A 22,294-nucleotide genomic window follows, 5' to 3' on the forward strand; every position below is an offset into this window, starting at 1 on the left:
ACAATTTTTCATAAAAATGGAAATCAGAGCCAAAAGATGGATTTTGGAATTAGTCGATGCAGGAGTACCATTAGATGCTTGCGATTAAACTATGTGGTCAATGTACCAGATTGATCTTGAGTGTCTCCTGCCAAATAGGAGCGAATTTTATACCTTCAGACCAGGTGTTTTGGAACAAAATATGGAAATCGGTACCAAAAGACAGAATTTGGGACTGTTTCATGGATGTCAAACAGTTTACCATTAGGTAGAAAAGTATGTGTCTAAGGTACAAGGTTGATCCTAATGGTCATGTTCATTTTATGCCTCCTGTCGCGGTACAAGGTGGATCCTTCTTGAGTATTCCATGGAAGACAATGTCATTTTGTACCTCCCACTTTATCTTATTTAAAAGTAAGTACCGTTGTGGAAATGCCTCTTCAAGGTTTGCTTTGAATCAAAATGTAGAAATTGGAAACAAAAGATATCATTTAGGATTGTTTCATGGATGTCTGGTGTATAGGACTAAAGTATGTGGTCAAGGTAAAAGATGGCTTCTTTCAGAATGTCCCTTGCTTTAAATTGAGTTCATTTTGTACCTCCCGTGTACTTAAATCGGAAGTACTTAAATCGGTGGTAAACTTTCCTGATGTCCATTAAAAGTACCAAATTCTATCTTTTAGTCCTGATCTCAAAATACATCGATACCCCTGAGATCTCTAGAGCTGGTCTGAAGATACACAATAAACTTACCTGTGGCTGGGGACACTCAGGATTGACCTTGGGTGAACCGCCAATGTCACGCATGTTAATGGCTCATGTGTCCTTGAGGAAGCAAAGAAAGTGGTGCAATTCAAACTAGACTCACCAATAGCGGCCACACCAGCAATAGAGCCGATTGTGATGCCCGCGATGGCGCCGTCTGAAAGCCCCTCAGAGCCACCTCCACCACCACCTTGACCCTCAGTGACGGGGGTGGTCTCTTTTGGTGAAGTAGGTGGAATCGCTGTTGGAGCTGAGCTTGTTGCTACTGTGGTGGATGCCGCGGTACTGGTTGACATGCCTGGATCAGGTGTGGTGGGTACTGGACGGGGTGTAGTTGAACCTGGATTAGGGGTTGTCGAGTTTGGAGGAGGTGTAATTGGTTCAGTTGAGGAATGAGGAGGTGTAGTCAAGGATGGACTGGGAGTTGTGCTTGACTGGCCTCTGCACAGCATGGCTGTTAATGCAAAAATAAAATGAGACAAAAATAAGTGAACACAAGCACATCTCTAGGCTCACTTACAACTCGCTGTGAGTGTTTTAGACTAGATTTGGTCGCTAACAGCCAAGATGCAAGGTGAAGGTTGAGTGAAGTGTAAGGCAAACTACATGTCTTGTTCAGGTAGCACTCATGACTTCCTTGAGGTGTTGATAAAAATGCGCCATTTACCCATGGGTACTGTCAGTCTGATGCACGGGATCAGTGCATGTCCAGTGAGTGTGGCGGAAGTGTAAATCACGATGTTTTTTTTCTGCGCTCGCAGCATCGGTCATAACGCACATGATTATCTTGTAACAATCACTAATTTCTTAGATAATTATAAAAATAAAATTAGATAAAAATCTAATTTCTTGCAAGGATTAGGATATAAAGGAGACTCACGGCATGTGTGCAACATTGCATCTATCAATGGAAGTGTGTTTTTGTCCCACACCAAGAAGCTATTTGTTGATTAAAGCAAGTCCAGTGGTGAGGGTCAAATGACTCATTTCCATCAGCACCACACATAGTGGACGAAAGTGAGAGGTACCCTACTTCTCTCTTAGGGTTTGGATACATAAAAGTGTGGCGTACTTGTATATGGCTCCTGAGGCACGCCACTCATACAGGTACCATGTGCTTGCAAAGCACCTGCCTACAAAAGGAGTATGGGTCACTATACTGCACTGTATGCTGTTTTGATTTTTGCAAAACCCATATAATTTTGTGTCCAGCAGCAACAGGTTCTACGGCAAGTCTCCAACTTTCTATGATGATCAAAATACACAATTGTCACGCAAGCAGCAAGTACGGTTTTGCCCAAATTTTCACCGTGTACTGCCCGTGGAAGCATTTCAAGTGAGGGAGGCATTAATCCCACACACGCCCTGGAGGACATTCACTGCGTCATCATACCATAACTCAACAAACGGTAATCAGCTTAATCTTTTACTATTATTGTGCTCTTAAAAAGGACAATCCCTTTTTGACAAACAGTCTTAATACATACAACATAATAACCTTTGGCTTTTTATGACCCGGCTTGAGGAAATGCTACCAACTTTTGCCCTTGACGTTACCTTGAAATGCATTTTTTTTTTCAACATGGTATCAAACAACCACAAGAAATTTCTGGGATCCAAAGATCCAGCATTTTTTTTTTTTTTTTTTTTAGATTCATCAAGATGTGTTTTTGTATATCGTACCTGTACCGAGGATGCATAGAGTCAGGGCAAGTAGATCCAATTTCATCCTGTTCAGAGTTAAGGCTTGGGTGAAAGAAAACCAAGGAGGAGTCTAAAAAAAGAGTGTCTGCAGACAACACATGACACAATTAATCTGGGATTTTAAAAAAAAGAAGAAAAAAAGCATATTATAGGTTCTGGTTCCGGTGGGTTTCTGATCTTGGTGTTTGAAAAATCAAGGAATTACTATTCACTATGCAAGATAATATAATAATATCAAAACTAACACAGGAAACTTTACAACCTGCTGTAGAAATGCTCAACCTTAACCCTAATCCTCTAACCTTAATGTCCACTCTCATGATATTAGCTACACCATTTTCATTTGCAGAATTTATTATATCATCAAGCCCTACCTATCCTTTGTAATGTAGAACCCAAGTTCTACCAAATTCCAGCCCCAAAAACAACCCCAACGGAAGGTTGGCTCACCTGAGACGCTTGGATTTGATACCAGGATGACCGCGGTCGCCAGTTTGCGAGGCTCTTTTTATCACCTGCCAACATCCAGGACCCTCCCTTCTTGATTCCTCGTTACGTCTCTCACGCACACAGACACACACATTGCAAATACATTTTCCACCACAAGTGCTATATCTGGGTTTTTATGGCTTCCTCCTCAGTGCTGTGTGATGGCGCAACATGGCTTAAAACAGTCGTTTACCGCCTGTAGCGCTGGTGATACCTTGTAAAAAAAAAAAAAAGTAAATGAAGTCACTTTTATCTTATATGCCATCCCAAACTTTTCTATTTTTTGTTACCCCAAACAACAATTTGAAGCCATATTAGTGATGGGGATGGGAATCGCAAATATTATGCCACATTTAATGATAATATTCCAATACAGTGATATATTGGGGTGAAAGAAAAATTATATATACGTCACTATATTTCTATCTATCTATACAGGGGAAACGGTCTTCTCCATGAAGCCTACATGTCAATTAAGTACCGGTAATTGAAATAATACAAAAATACATTTTATTTTTCAAAGGCTTTACAATGAAAAATTTCACAATGTCTCTATTTTGTAATATAGATATTGCTATAGACAAACTATCATACTGTGGGCTAAAAATAGCCCACGGGCCTCAAGTTTGAGACCGCGTCTTTACAAAGTGATTGAAGATAGATCACATAGTTTTCCTTTCCGGTAATACTGATAAACATGTAGATAAGTTCAAGTTTACGTAGGCTGGACCTCCGGCACCATAAAGGTGTCATAAATGTCTTTTCGACTAAAAGAAACTGACTGCACACTCAGTGGACACTTTATTAGGTACACCTTAACAAGCTAATCGATCCGATGAAAGAGTCATATAAAAAAAAACAATCAGACTTAAAAATAGTACCATTCAGTTTTGAGGTGGTAATGTAACACATGCATCAGAAATGCAATAAGAAAAAACAATTTACTCAGGTAGCAAACTCTGTTGAGGAGGAAGTTGCAACTCAGGGAGGGCAATAAAAGCCAATGCAATAGTGAAAACGATGCACTGTACCGCCTGCCTGGTGCCACCCTTGATCTTGATCAATTTTTAACCAAGGTATCAAAATTGGTATCATGCATCCGGTAGTCGACTATTTTGTTGTTGTTATTTATATAGTGAATGTGAACTTTGCTTTCAGTGTTGATAATTAGTTGCAATTATTTAATAAAATATATCTTTGCTTTTCCATTGTTTTATTTTTCCATTTAAAAAAATGTAAACTCATGTAATGTCTTACTATTCTCCGAAACAAATCAAAAATTGAAGTAATCATGGAGTCAATCTATAAACCGTATTTTGTTCTGAACTTTTGACTCATTAAAGTAGCCACCTAAGGCAGAGAAACAGCTGAACACACTCTTGCCATTCACTCTACAACCTAAATAAAATATTCGTCAGTAAATTCTTAATAAATGTGTTGTAAAGGTTCCCACAAATGTGTGGCAGTTGTAGGCTACCGTTACTTGGGTTAATCCCAAACCAGCTCGATAGGGTCTAAATCTGGAGACTGTGCCTTGTAATTTAATTTAATTTAATTACATTCTGACATTATTTTTCATTTTTGAGTCACCTTACCTGTTTCGTTTTAATCTTTGGAAGGTCACCATCTTTCTTATATTGCATTGCTTGTCTACAATGCTAAAACCGAGAGGAGCAACTTCGCCACAATGTGAAGCTGACAAGACGTCTTTTGTTCCTCTAAAGTGGAATGAGAGAGATAGTTAAATCGTACATATTTATGTGTGTTACTCGCCAACAGACCAACTATTGACTATTAGAAAATTGCGGTTGTCCGTTTACATTCAAACTCATCTTTTAGCAAACATGAGTGACTTCATGCATGCTTTGATCGCCAGATTGCAATTTCAGTATATAGGGAGGATTATCTGGGGGCCCCAAGCAATGTTTCTTTTGTTTTATGTGCAGCACATTAATACAGTTGTAGTTGTTGTTACTTGCTCTAGAAATGACTAGAAAAAAATAACTAGAAACAAAGTTGAGTTTGAGTTGCATCGTGAAGGCTATTCCCAGGTTTTTCAAACATCAAAGTTGCCTCTTTGCTTTCTGTACTTTGGGCGCTATCTAGTGGCCATTTGTAAGATCGCCTATACGGCCACATTTAAATTAATCAACATTTCAAACCACAGATGCGATGTAAAGTACAGAATCGGATTATTTGTGGTTCAAATTGACCCCCCCTAAAAAACGAAACCCGAAACCGCTGGAAACAGCCCTCAACCCAGAAATTTGCTTTTATTTTGACAACTAACTCTTATTTTGACAGTCCCTGGGAATAATCGTGATGTACTTCCGACCGTTAGCTTCACAGTAGCGGTGCTGGTGCTGCTGCTGGCTGCTGAGAACCGAGCAAGAGAACATCGTCCCGAATGGTGGTGGACTGATCCCGGCCAAAACTCGCCACCAGCACCACCAGCACCAGCTCGGGCCACACGACAGAATGCTACAGCGACGCGTTATGTGAAGCGTCGACGAAGCAGGAGGGCTTAGTCCAGTCGGGATTTTTATTTATTTTGTTAATAAAGCGGCGAACCCCCAACACCACCCCCACCCCTCCCAAAAAAAAAAATAAAAAAATAAAGGGTCATAATGTTGCAAGTGTTAGCTTGTGGCGCCGTAGTTTTCCCCGGCTTGTTCTTCGCCTTTAGGAAGATCCTGCCCCGAGTGTTCAAGCATTGGAGCGATGCCGACGTGGTGCTCGTTAGCGAAAGGTAAGAAGAAAAAAAAGACCAGCAAGCGTTTATTATGTCGCTAAGTGTGCAGTGTTTTCTCGCTTCATTCATTGCGAGGCTTGTGGTTGTTGGGGGGGGGGCTCGTCACTGTCCAACGAGCGTTCTCAGCTAGCTTGTTTCTGTTGCATTGTTTAATTTCGGCGCCGTATATGAACGTTGGCTTTTATGTCTATCCCTGCATAACTGCAAGCTTTCATATTAAAAAACAAAAAGTTATTTCAGTGACGATGTCTTGACAAACGTCATAGACTTGAAAAAGGTTAAGAAGATAAATACGGCGCGTGGGCCGTAAGGGTTCCCCGGCGGCACATCAATTTGGTCCACTATGTAATTTTAAAAGAAGCTGCCACTGTGCCAAAGTACAATTAAGAGCCCTCAGTGAGTGAACCCTGACATGCATGTTTTGGGCTGTGCGAGGAAGCCGCAGTAACCACGGGAAAAAAAACATGTAAGAACATGACAACTGCAAACAATAAGGACAGAGACTAGATGCTAACCCCCAACTTAAGAACTGTGAGACACCATGTTCATAACAGAAGAACTGTGAGACACCATGCTCATAACAGGTGACAAAAAGGTTCCTCCATTTTCTATAGTGCTTGTTCTATACTGCTCCCGCTGCGGTCGTTCTTATAGTGCTCTATAAATAAAATTGAGTTGAGTAGAGTTCAGTTTAGTCCATTAGGGTCACTGGTGAGCCAATCCGAGCTGACGTCGGGTAAGAGGAAGGTACATCTTGGACTGGTGGCCAGTTATGCACAAGGCACATGTCGACAAATAAGCAATCACGCTCACATTAGTTTTGGTTTCCCCTCATAGGCCACTGTAGACCCCTGGGGGGTGGGGGCGGGCTTGCTGGGGAGAGTCAGAATTTGCATACTTTTTGATGATTACTTTTTGTAATGTTTGAGAAATCCTTTTTTTTTTTTCAAATTTTGATTTTTATTCTGCTTTTGTTATTTCATTTATTCATGTCCTATAAACATTTGGTATGGTAGTGATTAATCATAGATTGGTTCACGTTGACCCATGAATGTTCTTTGCAATTGAAGAACATCAACAGAAGAGTTAAAGTGGTCATTGAAGTGAATATGAAATGTTTTTGAACTGGTTTAATGTTATGCCGAATATATGCAATTAAACCCGAGCTTGTCAAAATCAGTGTTTTAAACAATAATCGTCAAATGACAGGCTCTCATATTGCACACTAGTGCACTTGATTGCTCATTGGTTCACTGTCACCCTGCTTTAATCCTCTTCCGAGCCAAGCCTGGGCTGACTGTTGCTGAGTTAGCTGTGCCCTCCTCCTCCCTGAATAATGCCTCCCTATTTCCACTAATGCTCATCTGACGGGAAAATGCTCTCTTGCCAAGCGTCCGCGCCGCGGGCCATGTCACACTGCTTGTTTTCTCAGACGAGAAACAAAAAAAAGAGAAACGTTACCCCGCGCAAGCCCCTACGCTGAACACGTCACGTGCTCTGCTGCAACTTGCGGATGAATTGGACTAAAAAAAATGTCCCCCGAGTCTTGATACTGTAAATGTTTACCCTCACAACCATTTCTTGGACGCATGTACTTTGTTACAAATTCAACTGATGGCCTCAAAGTTTTGACAACTTCACAGGCTGAACAAACAGTAAGTAGTTCTTGTGTAATACCGCTAACAAACAAATGAAAAAAAAACCATGGTCTCCTTGGCATATGTAGTTAACATCTAGCATACAGCAGGCGTTCACGTCTCTTATGCCGCAGTCTAGGGCAGAAATGATCGATCGAATAACTCAAATAATGTGATTACAAATAACAGCCCAAGCAAAGTCCCTGCTGCGAAGATTAACAAGGGTCATTTTCCCCATACGCTCCAATGTTATAGCAATACGCTGGAGTGATAGCGGCAAGCTAGAAAAAAAAAAAAAAAAAGAGTCCACAAAAGAATATACAAAGTTTGGGATCATTTCACACTTGGAAAAGAAAATTACAAAGAACAGACAGATGAACGGGAAGCCAACTTAAGCTCAACAGCCAATTCAACGCTGTCATTCATGGACACCCATGTCACTCACCAGCCTAGGCCATTCATTTAGATATGTATGTGACTGAAGTCAATCACCGGACCCTAACCCAATAAAGCTTGCATTTCATTTATATAAATTTAAATGAATTACCAACCCCCATTTTTTTGTGGAAAAAGCTTATTAGCTTTAACCTTTAATCAGCGTTTTATCAAGAATGTTTTTGTTTAAAAAAAAAAACAATTATAAAGGGAGTCAGTTATATGCAGATTATTTTCGCTACTTGCTATTCTCCATGAGTAGCAGGGGTCAACTCTACTCCCATTTACTTTTTGCTTGGCTGCATTGGCCACTCAAAAGCGGTGACGTAGCCCGCCACTGTCAGACATTGTGAGTGTGACGGCACGTGAAAGAGCAAGCGGCCTGCCGTGCGCAAACGCGCCGCGAGTGATTGCCGAGCCGAAGTTTGCGTGGCAGGAAAGAGCGAATTGCCCGACAAGGCAGCGAGGAATTCTAACCCCCTTTTCCTGTTCCCCTCCACTCTCCGTGTTTCTGGTCACGCCGGCGGCCTTGTCAGCAGCAGCAGCAGCAGCAGCAGCAGCAGCAGGGAGAGGAAACTCGAAGGTTACTGGCGGACACACAATGAGTGGGCTGTTCAAAAATTTGAATCTTGTGACACCCCTGGAAATGCCCGTGGCAATAAGGGTTGATGGGTAAATGTATACAAATGCGTGTTAAGTCGCGTTAGTGTGTCGACCCCATATCGAGTCCCATATCAGGCTTGGGGTTTTGTGTTGGGCCCATCACGTGGCCACCTTGGCCGCCATCCAACACAGATTAGCGCGAGGTGACAGCAGGTTCACCTCGCCACCACACAACAAACTTGCCCATTGTTTCACCATCTCGCCATCAACCCCACAATGGCTCGTGAATGCAGACTTTTGTGAGCTGCTTTGATGTTGAAACAGCACTAAAGTGTTTTGAGTGTAGCAGTGGTGTTTTTCAGGTCCATGTGAACTGGAATCATTAACTTCTGTTCGGGGAAACTCAACAATATTGTTCGGAATGTCTCAAGTCGCCTTAGAGTGGCTGCTAAGACCCGAAAGCCTTTTTGGGTTGTTCATATCATTTCATTGTTTTGTTGATTGTGTCTCTTTCTCAGATTGGTGTCATCCATCCATGCTGTCATGGCAACCACAGCAGGAGTCGTCGTCGTATTGTCGTGCAGAAGCAACGTCATCAATGGCAGGTTAGTTGTCGTGTCAACCCAGCCTGCCACGAAACAGCTGCCGCTAATGTGACTCTTGTAACATGAATATGATTGATCCTGTTTTCTTTGTATCTGTACCGGAATGTGCTAGCATTGCAGCATTTGAGATTGCTGGGAAATCACAAATATTGCACTTTGAGATTAAGGGGCGGACCTCAAAATGTTCCCTAACAAACATATTTATCTAATACAACCAATACAGTCTAATATTTTCCTTGTGTTTTGTGCTCACATTTACATAATAGTTGTAAACTAGATGACTTCTTAGTACTTTTTCTCAACTTGCCCTTTCCGTTTTTTTCCACGGCGCACTAGCCTCCCTGTGTTTTTTTTTTTTTTTTTTTTGGGAAAGTGTGAATGTAAGATAATGCTAGCCTCGTAATCCTACTGAGTCAGCGGCCAGACCCGGGCAGTCCCAGTTTCAGGCTTCTAATCTCCACAGGGCCCTCCCCTCCTCTTTCCTCCCCTCCACTCCCCTGTGGTCTTAATTCCTTCACAACGCTGCTCAGTTCTGCTGTCCTGTGACGTGCGCAAGGCGGGAGGGGGGGGGGGGGGGATTTATCAGACACATGCTCTGCAGTCAGACCCATGAATACGCTTAATACCCTATCACAATCTGTCGCTGCCTCCGGCCTTTGGCGTAACACTTTACTCCACATCACGGCGACCTCCAGAAAAAACAAAACAGGGACTGGAAACATAAATAGACCAAAAGGATGATTGTAGAAAGCTAAGAAGATGCATTTAGCTTGAAGAAATTGGTTCCAGCACCTTTAGTCTAAGTTTAGAACAGTAAAAGCTGTCGGGGCCTGTGAAGACGGACGGGGCGATAGCGGCGTAAGCTACGTAAATAGCATGGATTCAGATCATCGTGGCATGTAATAAAAAGACACACTTTGCCTGAGAGAACACACAATATGTCGTCTGTGAATTCTGTTTGTGTTTTATCATGCAGACATGATGGTTCTCTCTGAAATGTACTGTCAAGTTCTGCTGTTTAGGTACTGTACTGCAACGGAATGGTGCCAAAAATTAGCGCAGTCTCTGTGACCTTTTTTGGTACCCGGAACAATTTTGCGGAATTGAGCCAAGCTATACTGCTCACTCTGATGTAGTTTCTTAATGTCAACTATGGGATGTTGCGCCATATCAATGTGAACACAGCAGCCTTGGTCCACTAAATGCAAGTGATTCAAAGGTACAGAGGTGACTCAAATAGACGGAATCAAATCATATGGCGGCAGTCTTTTCCAAGCCATGTTGTTTGTTTTGCCTTACTACGCTCTTAATCTCCACCCAATGACCTTAAGAGCTAAAGAACCCTGGCAGAGTTCAGAGGGCAGTAGCCCGGCTCAGCCCCTGTGGCTTTACGCTGCTCTGTCCGCGTAATTAACCGTCGCCATGATCAGCGCTCATTAGGTTATCCGAGCTGTTTATTATGCCGCGCTTACGTAAGGTTGCCTTTAAAGCCGCGGCAAGGGCGAAAGGGTGCACACTCGAACGCCCAATGAAATGTCAAGTTAGCGCCCAAGCAGCACACAACGTTTGTAAGTGAATACGTACAACTCTTAAAATGTAAAATGATCACTGACGTTCCTACAGAGACTCCTCGATTGATAGTCAGTATACTGGCCTGAGCTCTTCACTGAAATTGCCCGAAAGCTTTATACAGTGGTACCTCTACTTACGAAATTAATTGGTTCTGGAAGAAATTTCTTAACTAGAAAATTTTGTAAGTAGAGACGTGTTTTCCATGTAAATGCCCTAAACTGTTCCAAGCCCCCCAAAATTCAGACATAAATGTATTATTAAGCATAAAAATGCAGCGAAACATGTAACAAATACATTTTACAATTAGATTATTGCACAATAAGAGTTGTGCATAACGCAATAAATAAAGAATAGAGTAAAGGATAAAAATGGTCGTTTACCTTTTAATTGCTGTCCTCATCGCTTGTTGCCCTCTTTGTTGTATGTTCTCTCTCAGAAGTGGTTTTTGCCTGGCGTTTTGTAAAGAACTGATTTAATAACGTGGCGACTGTCGATACATTAGGGTCATATTCTTTGGCGAGATCAACCAAACACATCCCCTTTTCATACTTTTCCATTATCTCTTGCGTTGTTTGTACAATTTTCTTCTTTTTTTTTTCTTTTCCCAGTTTCTAATTCACGTAAAACTCTGAACACCTAATGACCCGAGGGGCGAATGACATAGACATATCTATCACATAAAGATATATACATATCTATCTACCTGTCTATCTACACACATAGACACATACGGTAGAGGTCCCTCTTAGCCAATGGGATGCCAGGAAGATGCTAGGTAATAGCCAATGGCAGAACAGCTATGAGTATGTTGCGTTCAGGAAACTCTGGAACTGGGAGTAGCAGCCCATACTGTATTCTTATCTCAAGTATCCTAAAATTTCTTTCCTAACAAGAGGCAATATTTTCCTGTTGAGGCGTTTCGTAACTTGAACATTTCATATGAAGATACGTTCGTAAGTAGAGGTACCACTGTATACAAGTGGTACATAGACCAAAGAACTGCAGAAGTCTTTGGTTTACAACGGAGTTCCATTCTTGCATTGGCAACGTAACGTAAAGACATTGGCAATGTCTTTTGTCTTGTTTTCGTCGCTCCCTCACTCCTCCGCCACCACCTCCTCCTCCATACGCAACTGCTCACCCATCCCCTCTCTGCTTGCCGAGAAAGAGGAAAAAAATAATAATTGAAGGGAGTTAACTTCAAAGCGGTCCCTCGTTTACTTAATTCTGTAAGCAGCCAATTGTATTGTGCCCTGTTCCCTCCTTTCAGGCACTGGCTGGCCACCCACTTTGTCAACTGGTTCGGCGTGCCATACATGACGTATGACCTTCTGGCCATGTACCTCAGCCACTACCACCGCTTTCGTGTCAAAGGGCACGAGGAGTACAAGCACCACTCCCTGGGGACGGTGAATGCCTTCGTCCGTCGGGAGTTCCTGCTGGTGCTGCATCACATCGCCCTGCTCACCATCCTGCTGCCCGTCACGCTGGTAAGGAAGGCGTCCAAATGATTATTAATACGATAAAGACTGGTCACAGGCAGGTCATAGGCATCATTGACATTCTGCCTTTTTTTTTTTTTTTTTTTTTTTTTGCGTAAAACCCCATTGCACGAATAGTCCACCAGTTCGAAAACAGGAAAAGAACCACCAGAGTCGGCTCCTAATTATTGATGACATTCTTTCAGGTCACAAAAGCGCCACCCTACAATTTTAAGCCCCCGGAGATAGATACACCAAGAATGGACAGGAAGTCGATCATCGAGAGGAGAAGTGATGCCATTCAAGGGTCTGAATGCGGTTACCGCGACAGATTCAAAGCTCAGGAAAAAACACTTGATTGCGACATTCGAATAAGCGTTGAGTCATTTTACGGAGGGAAGCATCGGGCCGGTGGAAACATGGCCGTTTGTTTGACTGATAAACAATACCAGATCAGATTACGCTACATAATTTAGTTGCAGCTGCAGTCTTACTCTCTTAACTCCATTTTCCAATTAAAACTGGTAAAACTTGATACAGCATCATTTGAAAAGTAGAGTGAAAGGGAAAAAAAGTTACGCATGATCTGCATGAATATAAAACCGCTTCTTCCTTAGTTTTTGGGGCGAGTTTTTCAGTCAACAGGCTAAATGATAACACCAGGGAGCACATTTTTTTGTTGACAGCTGTTTTCAACACATTTTGGGGTGCAGAGTCCAAAACTGATCTGTTTTTCTCTATCATATCAAGTTTTTGATCTGTAGCATCCCTGTTTTCTTATAAAATATGAAATAAATGTGTGTTTGTAAATAAAATACTAATATGGAATTATTGGTATAGCTTTGAAAACTAAAAAAACAGCATAAAATGAAATACAATTTAAAAAACGCTATGCCCATGGTTACAAGTTTAATTAAGAGAAAAGCCACCACTAATCCTCTTAACACCTACTATGCTAACTTTGTTTGCAGATGTTGATTGTACTGAGCAATTGGGAGCTGCACACACCTCTCACCGCACTGTCCCAAATGTGAGAATTTGCCACATAGCTGTAGATGAGTGCAGTTGTAATCAGCTGTTCTTACTGCAGTCTGACTCCAGCTAATCAGTGGAATTTGCTTATCTGAAGGGTAAGCTTTGGAGAAAAAACTTGACGTGCTAGAAAAATAAGTGACTGCAATTTCAGAATCAGCATACCAATTTCAGTTTTAATCAGCATGAAAATCTAACCCAAAAGAAAGTTTTTTTTTGTTGGTTTTTTTTAATATTCCCCAGTGTAATCAACTGCGTTTTATATTTTTATACAGAACTTTGTCGCAATTGTTAAAGTAAAGTACTTCTCGGGTGGCAACTATTGCCTTCAAACACAACAAAGAAGAAAAAGAAGTTGGAAGAACTGAGCGTCCTCAAATCTTCAAACTTCATACCTAGCCATACTCACAACTGTTATGGCTGTGATACTACTTCTGAATGTGTAAAACTGCCAGGTCGTCGCCCAAATCCAAGGACGTAGAAAAAAAACAAACCGCTGTTTTAACAGGCAGTGTGAAAGGAGCTACACAAACTACATCATTTGTGATTAAAGAAATTGTTTAATAATGTCAACAACCTTAAAAAATAGTACGAATGCCTTGCCCAGAAAAGGTCATACAGAATTTTCCTAGCCAAAATGGCGTCTCGCTGTATTATTTTGGTTTACCTTTTCTTCAGTCATGCGACAGAGGGATTTACCAATCATACCCATGATACCTTTAAAAGGAGACAGATATAAAAATAGGTGTGTGTTTCAGTCTCTCTGTGTGAGAGGATTAAGCATGTCACGCATCTTACTGGCACACAGGTTAACAAGCGTGGTGGGTAACCAAACGGACAGATGGCGAGCGTCAGTCCGCAAATAACCTTTTTGTTCTCGCAAGACTGCAGGCAAACTAGCTCATAATTAAGGGTGGCGCGTTTTACCGGTCTTCTCGAGGGTTGGACTGCTTTTGAGTGGTGGGGGTGGGGATGGGGTGAGGATGGGATGAGGTAGTCCGGCCAGGTAGTTGCGGTGTTAAGTTCCCGGCAGTCTTTTCATGGGCAGATGACAGAGTAAGCTCATCCTTTATTCATCATTTGGAAGCTAGCTATCTTGCCAAACGGGATCTTTTGTCCCACATCTCTGTATCCATCTCGTCTGTTGTCGGATGGCGTCTCTAACCACACTGGTCAATATTTGAAAAGCTTTGCTGAACCTCGGTAGTGTCTCAGGTTTGAGCCTGCTTGAGGGCTTCACTTCAGTGTTTCCCAACCTTGAATGAGCCAAGGTACTTATTTTGCCCACACAAAATATCACACAGCGCACCATAAAGTAGTCACAAAACGTGCATGTTGGTGGGGTAAAACACTATTTAAACACGCTTTTTAAAGGATCCCTTAGCATCTCTTTTCACACTCTTGCAAGTGTAATATCTTCAAGTAGTTGTAAAACTGACATAAAACAAAGGAGTATTAAACATTGTAAATGTCCAAACAAACCATATCATTTGGCCTAATGAAAGTATGCTAGGTGGATGCTAACATATAATGTGAAACTCCATAGACAGGCTAGAGGAAATTAGCATGCATGTTACAGCAATTTTAAACCTTAGTTGTTAGTTGAATTTGAACACACGCAGAGCAGCAGCACATACATGGTCAATGACAGCAATCCATTTTTAACACTTTAGATTGGTCAATTTGTAAAAATAACACATGTGGACTGACCAATAGTATAGATTTGTGAAAAAATGCAAATTTACTAAATTGTGACATAGGTTTCGGCCTGACTCCAGCAATGATATTGAAGGTTAACTGGGGACATGGAATGCGTGCAACTCTCTATTTGTAATTCCCTGTATACTGTAAAAACCCATAAAAATCGATTGCTTAAATATAGTGGGGGAACACTACACAGGTTAATGGACATAGATGGATGAAGAAAGACCATTAATAATTTTAGGAGCTGTTAAGTGAAATTAGACAATTACCAGCGGCACACCAGATCATGTGTCAGGGCACACCAGCAAAAAGTTTGTTGGGTCTTACAGTGGACAATTATTACAGCTAATTACTTACTATAAGCAGCCTTTCTGCATAAAAGCAAGATTGACTTCTCGCAATAGTTCCCGGTATGAAGTCTTGGATGGCGTCCTAATGGCGCAAGAAAGGTTATAAACCCGAGGATGTACTACTGTCGTTAAAAACTGAACAATCTTAATGGAGCCAAGATTTATTCGCTAGGATGTTGTGTTAAACGGTTCAATTGAACAGAGTTCTGGAAACCAAATGGAGAGCTTTATTTGCAGCAATGTTGTGTTTTATTCTTTCTTCTTTGAACGGTTCAATCCAGAATCAACCGTTTTATTAGATATGTTGTCAATCTCCAACTCTTACCTTCCATTCCAAAGCATGTCCTTGGATGCCAGCTGTGTTTATTTTCCACCAAGCTTATATTTGTTTCCCCCCTCCCCCCCCCCCCCACCTCTACTTTTCTTTCCATTCCTCAGTTTTTCCGTAAGGACCAGGGTGATTTCTTCATCGGCTGCTTGTTTCTAACCGAGCTCAGCACGCCCTTCGTCTCCCTGGGGAAGATATTAATTCAGGTGAGGCGGCTCGGGCACACCCCGGCACCGTCTTTTGTCTGCTTTATCTTCTCATTTTACATTACATTTTGAATGATTTGCATTAAAAGAAATATGTTGCTTTGATCAAACAAATAGTTAGCATTTTCTGCTTTCCAGCACAGTTAGATGTTCTAGCACGATTCAGAAGGAATCATGATGTCAAATACAGAATTTCCACAACTGTAGTCTTGAGTCTAGGTAGGCTAACACAGTGCAAAGGCAAACCAGTGTCATGGACTTTGCTGACATCTACTGTTCATTTCCTTCACTGCTCTTTGAGACAGCACAAATGGCATCCAATTGAACACATGAAAATTGAAAACATGTGCATGTGGGTTTTTCAGCAAATAGTTTGGAATAGGTTGTTAATAGTGACCCGTGAATATGACCGGTAATACCCTCCTATTTTGAAGTGGAAAAAAACGTATGAATCTCTTCTCTCCTCCACCAGCTGGGCCTTCAGGACGGTTGGCTGCACAAGTACAACGGCGGCATGGTGCTGCTCACCTTCTTCGTGTGTCGCATCGCCCTCTTCCCCTACATGTACTGGGCTTATGGCCGCCACTATGGCATCCCGCTCTACGCCGTGCCCTTCCACCTGTCGCTGGCCGCTAACCTGGGCAACTCCTGCATCCTGGCGCCGCAGGTCTACTGGTTTGTACTGCTGTGCCGAAAGGGCTACCGCCTGTACCAGCGCAGTCGACGGCCGCCCTCGCCGCCGGTGAAGGGCCAGTGATCTCTGGTTGTCGTAGACGCGCACTAACATAACTACTGTACTTCTCATATCCGACCACCCACCATAGTACTGTAGTCCAGGAGGACCGCCGGCGTTTACTCCCCCCCCCGCCCCCCTGCACAATTTCACCCTTGCAGTTTGGAATCTGCTGCTAACAGCGGACCTCCACCAAGAAACTACTACTGATATTTGGCATTTCGAGCCTGGTCCGGCTGTGGATCTTACCGAGCGTTCACACCAACAGAAAGGAAGTCGAGCAAACGCGTGATGGACACAATCATTCTCCATTTGCTGTGAAGGTCTGTTAGGGTGTGAGCAAGTGGCCGTTATGACAGGTATTTATTTGTATTGTTTTGTTTTCAAGAGTGGCGGCTCTCAGACTCATTTTATCAATGTGTGTATCAGTCGTTTGTTTCATTTTCAATTGGCTTTCCAAAAATGAAGAAGTGACTCATTATTAGTTGTTTTTAGTCCAACACAATAAACAACCAAAACAAATCCTACAGATTTTTCATGTGGGCTTAGATCAAAAATATGAACTTGAATAGAATGTGATTAATAAATAAAAAACTCTATTAAACAAGACAGTAGTAAGACATGCACATTATTGACGTTAGGAGTGTTCGAGTGTGAATGGTGTCTGGTTGCCTGGTGACCAACCTAGGTCTTAGTCTGCCTTGTGCCAGAAGTCGTCAAGTGGGACAGGCTCCAGTTCCCAGCAACCCTGGACAGGATAAGCGGTATAGAAAAATGAATGGCTGGAAGATATGTTAGCTTGTTCAACGTCACAATCACTCAATCATAGATGCAGTTTGTGTATTACTATGCCATGGTTGACAGAAGAATGGAAACATTGTCGGTGATTTGCATTTTGTTCCACTAAAAAATACATAATGTTATAATATTGATGGTGCATCATGGTGGTGAACATATTTGGTAATGTTCATTACCAACAAACTCAGTCTTGTGGCCCTATTTTCATATTTGTGATCTGAGCCTAAAATTCAATGATGAAAAATCTGTAATTTTTCAAAAAAAATTCTTCTAATTGAAAATGGAGAAGACGAATTACACACAGATTTTAATCGCACAGACAAGAGAGGTTCTCTGAACAGTGATAGGCAGTATTAACCGGAGACGACGTAGTTCTAACATTCAGGTACGGTATTAGCTCTGTATGCTTGGCGCCTCCGTCGTTCATAGATTGTTACATGAAGGATAGTCGATTTTAATGTGAATGATTCACTGGAAAGCTAATATATATGAAGTTTTCACTCTATGGTCAGCCGGTGCCTCAGAGACGAGCAATAAGGTGAGCTAGCGTTAGCCGGTTAGCGTGAGCGACCGGCGACTTTGAGGGCTTTATACACTTTCAGGTTTTTAGAGATTTACATCACAAATATATCTTAACATTTAAACTACTTGACACAAGAGGAATCTATTCTCTTAATCATTAGCCAATTTTACCCTGCCTGTAAAATACGGTGTTTTCCCACCCTTTTCCCCCCACTGTTACTGTTCTGGAATTAGAGGGTGATGAAGTCGACTTAGCGATATTCCACCTATGAGGTACAATCATTGCCTTTACAGAGCAATATCGCGCTGGGTTGTGCACAAGAGGCAGATTCTCTTCCGACCCTGATGCGGGAAATCCATGTAAAAGAGGCTAGTAGCTACTGATAACCATATTATCATAGATTATAATTTTTATTTTCAGAAGAATGCTGCACTGTTTGTTTGTAACATGACCAAGACACTCGGATTCTGTAGTATACTGTAAAGCTTTGCGATGAGAAACTGACTCAGAATGCATTAACGCGCTTTGTATTTCACCTTTCCCCCCGGAAAACTAGAATCTATGCAAAAAGATGGCCACGCTGCATGTTTACAAGACCGACATCAAGTTAAATTGATTTAAGTCTTGCCCTGGTTTGTATAGTTTAGCAATTTATTTCTTGATGTATTCCCGCTTCTCTTATTCACTTTGCATTCCAGGTGAAACATTTGAAATTGCTCAATATTAATTCATTGAACGCTGGTGACGGAAGCTGTTTGCGATTGTGAAGATGGCCGTCAAGTAGCCCTAGCCTTATTAGCCGTGATTTAGATATTTGTTTATCGCTGAGCAACATTTTTGCTTTGTACTTTTTTGTCGGTATTTTGAGCACGTGGAAAACCCAAGTTGGATTAGTCAGACGTGAAGTGGTGCTAACATACAAATGTAGATTGAATCGCAAATAAGATTTCCCCACCCCCCCTCCCCCGTGTGATGATACAGGTGCACTTCAGTTTGACATGATTTTGTTTTGTTTTTTTAAACACATCAGGCCCTTTGTTTGGCTTAATATTTGGATTAGCTGTGCTTGATGGGTAAATTACATTTCTATACTATGCACGTTTTTAATGCTGCCTGGACCTCCGTTCCTTAGTTTTCATCCGTCATGTAACCTCATTGTTCACATTTTAGTACTATATTTCTTGATCTGAAGTTTGTTAAGCAGCATTTTTTTTTTAAACACTATTTCTGGATTTACACTGCAGGTTTACAATTTAATGCCGATACACTTTTCATTTCAAGTAACGCATCCGAAATGGTTATGTTTATGCTGTCGGAACACAAAAACAAGCAAGAAAACACGTGCACAGATGCCTAAATTCCTTGTAAATATCATAAATGTCAACACAGACTATTAACAATAATATACAATTAATACAAATATTAATCGCTACATGGCGTGACCTTGGCTTCATCTCATTTAAATTAGGGTAACCTCTGCATCACTCCATACGCCACAGTTATGATTATTTTGCGTACTTTAATGATGGACACGCCCCTCAAGTAGCACGTTGATTACAGAGGATTTTGCTGTGGTTTCGATTTACAACGGGTGTTTTGTAAAGTGTTTCTGCATGTATATCCATGTTTATGCTGCACTTTTCAGCGAGTAATGGAGCATAGGTTAAAAAAAAATGCAAATAGGCTAAATGATGAATGCTAGACCACAATTATGCGGGGATTCGCTGTACAGGTATATAAAATGCAGCATCACAACATTTTACAATTAATACACAAACAAACACTTAAGAGCAAACTAAATGAATTTTTCATACACTAATAACCTGCAGCATAAATCCAGCCTGTTAAGATTGTCCGAAAGGCCCTCAACTTTTTATTGATCGAACATAATACAGTATTACAGTTATTTGTATAAATTAGTCTAATAAGAAATCTGAATCGTAAAAGGCCTAACTTAATTGTTTCATTTTGATCGTCTTAAGTTGATCCTATCTGCTCAGGGTTTGATGAAGAACACTTAATTAGGAAGACGATGGTGTGTATCCTGCCACTGTGACACTATGGCAACACAGATTCTAATGATCACACAATCTATTGTGTACTTCTTCCTAATATCTTTCTACTGGTTGTCAAACCAAAGACTGTCGGGCACTTTAGTTCATCCTAGCACATTAGAAATGTGGATAACATTGTTGTATTTATAACTATTAGTTTTTGTGTGTGTGATATCAGTAAACCATCTCTTCAAAAGGCTGCTAACCACACATAAATGTTATTCTTCCCAAATGTAGGTGTTTTTTACCCAGATCCTTCCATTAATACTTGGTGTATGTTATTTACGTAAAAATTAACATAAAAAGGATGTCATTGGCCTTAGGGCACCTACAACAATACAATGTGGGATGGCAGCGCTAGGTGTTAGCATTAGCATGTCGTGAAAATACTAGATAATCTTAATTATTGACAAGATAATTACAAATAACCCACCCGTTAGCTGATGCTAGTCTAGCTAACTAGGGGTGTTTTTCAACTTTCGACTAATACTGATACCCTGATTCTGGGGATTTCTATTGTCAAGCACTTCATTTTCTCAACTATCACCTCAGCACACATTCTTACGTCTTCACTTCTGCGCTAAAATGTTTGTATTGCTGCCCACGTGAGACAGCGTCCCTTCCGGTAGCACTGCTAACATAAACGGTGGAATGTGTGCTTTTTGTTATTTTCTTCAGTACGTTTGAGAGTAAAATAGCAACTGTGACTGTACGCAAGTAACTAATGTCGAGCACTTTGTTGTTTTAGCGAGGACCAGAAAGATATATGGAGATGCTGCCACATGCTAACGCTCAAAACGTACAAATGAGAGGGCTTGGTGATTCTGTGGCCAAAAACCTTTTTTTTAAAAGATTTTTTTATGTCTTGATGCTAATATACCAACTGGGTAACAGTTTTGTCCATTTTAGCATCTATTTTGAAGTTGAAAATTAATTAAAGCGCATTTATTGAAATTGAACTCCCAAATCTGAGGGGGAAAAAAAAATCCATTTCAGTTTCACATATTGTAACATTGCAGCAACATTACTTTTTTTTTCTGATATGATGTGGATGCAGATCTTTTCTGACTAAAATGCACAAATATTTGAGCCGTGATTAATGCTAGGTAGATTTTAACCCATGGACAGCGAACCAAATTTGGTTCCTGGTGCCTTGTGAAAAAAAGGAATTAAGTCGGCAGGTGGAGTTTAAAGGTTATGGCTCTGTTTATCATCACCAGCATATCTTGGATTACGCGTGAAGTTGGCAATCATTTTGAAAACCATTAAAAAAATGTGTAACTAACAATTGATTTTATTTTTAGTGCTTTACATTTACAGCTTGAGCATCAATACAACTGATCCCGGTTAAGTTATTCGAATTTAAATTAAAATGATTTAAGGCTTTTTGATGCATCTAGTGTTTATTTTAATAGGTGGTAAAAATGACATATACTTACTCCATATATCAAAGTTTTACATTTGGTTGCTGTGCACCTGTTGTTTGTTTACTCTATTTGTAGCTTTCTCAGATTTGTTTCCCAGACTCTCTTGGGGTAAGTGAACGTACCACCGGCACAACCTTTTTCTCACTTCCTGCCCCCACCCTCTGCGTTATTTTTGATAGCGTTCAAATATTTTCTTTAATTGTCACGGGTAAATATCAGATATTGATGGCTTGGACCTTGTTTGGTAGCTTGATAATTTTTTGGGACTGGATTGTTTTCCGACAAAACTTGAGGAAAAAAAACAGATGTGAGAGATAACATTTCAACTTGGGCACCCCTTTAAAAAAATCAATAAACTTGATTTGATAGTCTTTTGATCTTGTGTCTGTGTCATTTTGTCATGTAATCATAAATTCCAAAAATGGGGGGGGGCATCCATATATTTAAGGTTATCCGCCATTTGAAAAGAATTTTTCATATTTTATGATTACAAGTTTTGCTTTGCTTTACTGTCTGCCTCCTTAAGTTGTAGTTCGACATCCCTGCCACTTTGAGGCACTGTTGATTCAAATGGAAGCTGTTGTTGAGTAGTCATTCCTCGTAGCATCATGGCAGACACGTGACATTTATCTAATTCTTTAATGTGCAAAACGTTATTTATTTATTTTGGACAATTGTATGCTTTTTGTGAAATTCTGTTTTCCCTGTTTCTTCTTTATAAAACATGATTCAGGAATGAATATGAACTACAATGGAAATGGTGTGCAATCAGCAATCACAGTGAGCAGGAAGAACATTTGGGAAGTAAACAACTAGTAAAGTCCAAATACTAATATCCATCAAGTATCTTATCACTGGTTGCCAAGAAGGCCCACACAAACATAATACAAGCCCCTCCTAACTATTCCCTTTCCCCCCCTCCACCCACTTTGTCTCAAAATACATAGACAAACTTGTCGCTCTCAAATACAGATGGCACATTGAGTGTCCAGGGGAACGGAGAGGAAGACTCACCAGCAAAGTTTGGAAGAGGATGGGACTAGAATCTGATCCTTACGGGAGGTTTGTTTGATGCCTATCCCCGGTTGCAAACCTGATCTGATTGACTGACCTTGCC

The 22,294-nt window shown here is 41.0% G+C and overlaps 2 protein-coding genes and 1 long non-coding RNA gene across 13 annotated transcripts in view; 2 read left to right on the forward strand and 1 right to left on the reverse strand.

Moving 5' to 3' along the window:
- The window catches only part of LOC147133053 (uncharacterized), a 3,017-nt gene extending 286 nt beyond the window's left edge, over window positions 1-2,731 (reverse strand). Inside the window, exons 1-2 of the long non-coding RNA XR_015081893.1 lie at window positions 2,428-2,731; window positions 848-1,198 (exon numbers count right to left, since the gene is read on the reverse strand). This is a non-coding gene — a long non-coding RNA (uncharacterized LOC147133053). The remainder of the gene's footprint in view (window positions 1-847; window positions 1,199-2,427) is intronic.
- tlcd3a (TLC domain containing 3A) overlaps window positions 1-21,554 on the forward strand; it is a 27,079-nt gene extending 5,525 nt beyond the window's left edge. The window contains exons 1-5 of one of the 3 annotated variants that reach the window (XM_086057251.1): window positions 5,270-5,686; window positions 8,883-8,969; window positions 11,812-12,031; window positions 15,547-15,642; window positions 16,115-21,554. In XM_086057251.1, the coding sequence (XP_085913377.1) occupies window positions 5,565-5,686; window positions 8,883-8,969; window positions 11,812-12,031; window positions 15,547-15,642; window positions 16,115-16,399 (810 nt within the window). In that variant the 5' untranslated portion in view covers window positions 5,270-5,564 and the 3' untranslated portion in view covers window positions 16,400-21,554. Of the gene's footprint in view, window positions 1-5,261; window positions 5,687-8,882; window positions 8,970-11,811; window positions 12,032-12,228; window positions 15,494-15,546; window positions 15,643-16,114 lie in introns of those variants that run through there. The other 2 variants (XM_086057253.1, XM_086057252.1) reach the window with 2 other exon arrangements.
- The window catches only part of LOC147133054 (uncharacterized), a 12,252-nt gene continuing 7,462 nt past the window's right edge, over window positions 17,505-22,294 (forward strand). For 3 of the 9 annotated variants that reach the window (XM_086057241.1, XM_086057250.1, XM_086057249.1), the window contains exons 1-2: window positions 17,564-17,711; window positions 22,150-22,239. The gene's annotated coding sequence lies outside the window, so the exon portion shown is untranslated. The other 6 variants (XM_086057247.1, XM_086057242.1, XM_086057244.1 and 3 more) reach the window with 6 other exon arrangements.

Source organism: Filicampus tigris, chromosome 17 (assembly GCF_054856515.1).
Source record: "Filicampus tigris isolate MCC_2025a chromosome 17, RoL_Ftig_1.0, whole genome shotgun sequence".
NCBI lineage: Eukaryota > Metazoa > Chordata > Actinopteri > Syngnathiformes > Syngnathidae > Filicampus > Filicampus tigris.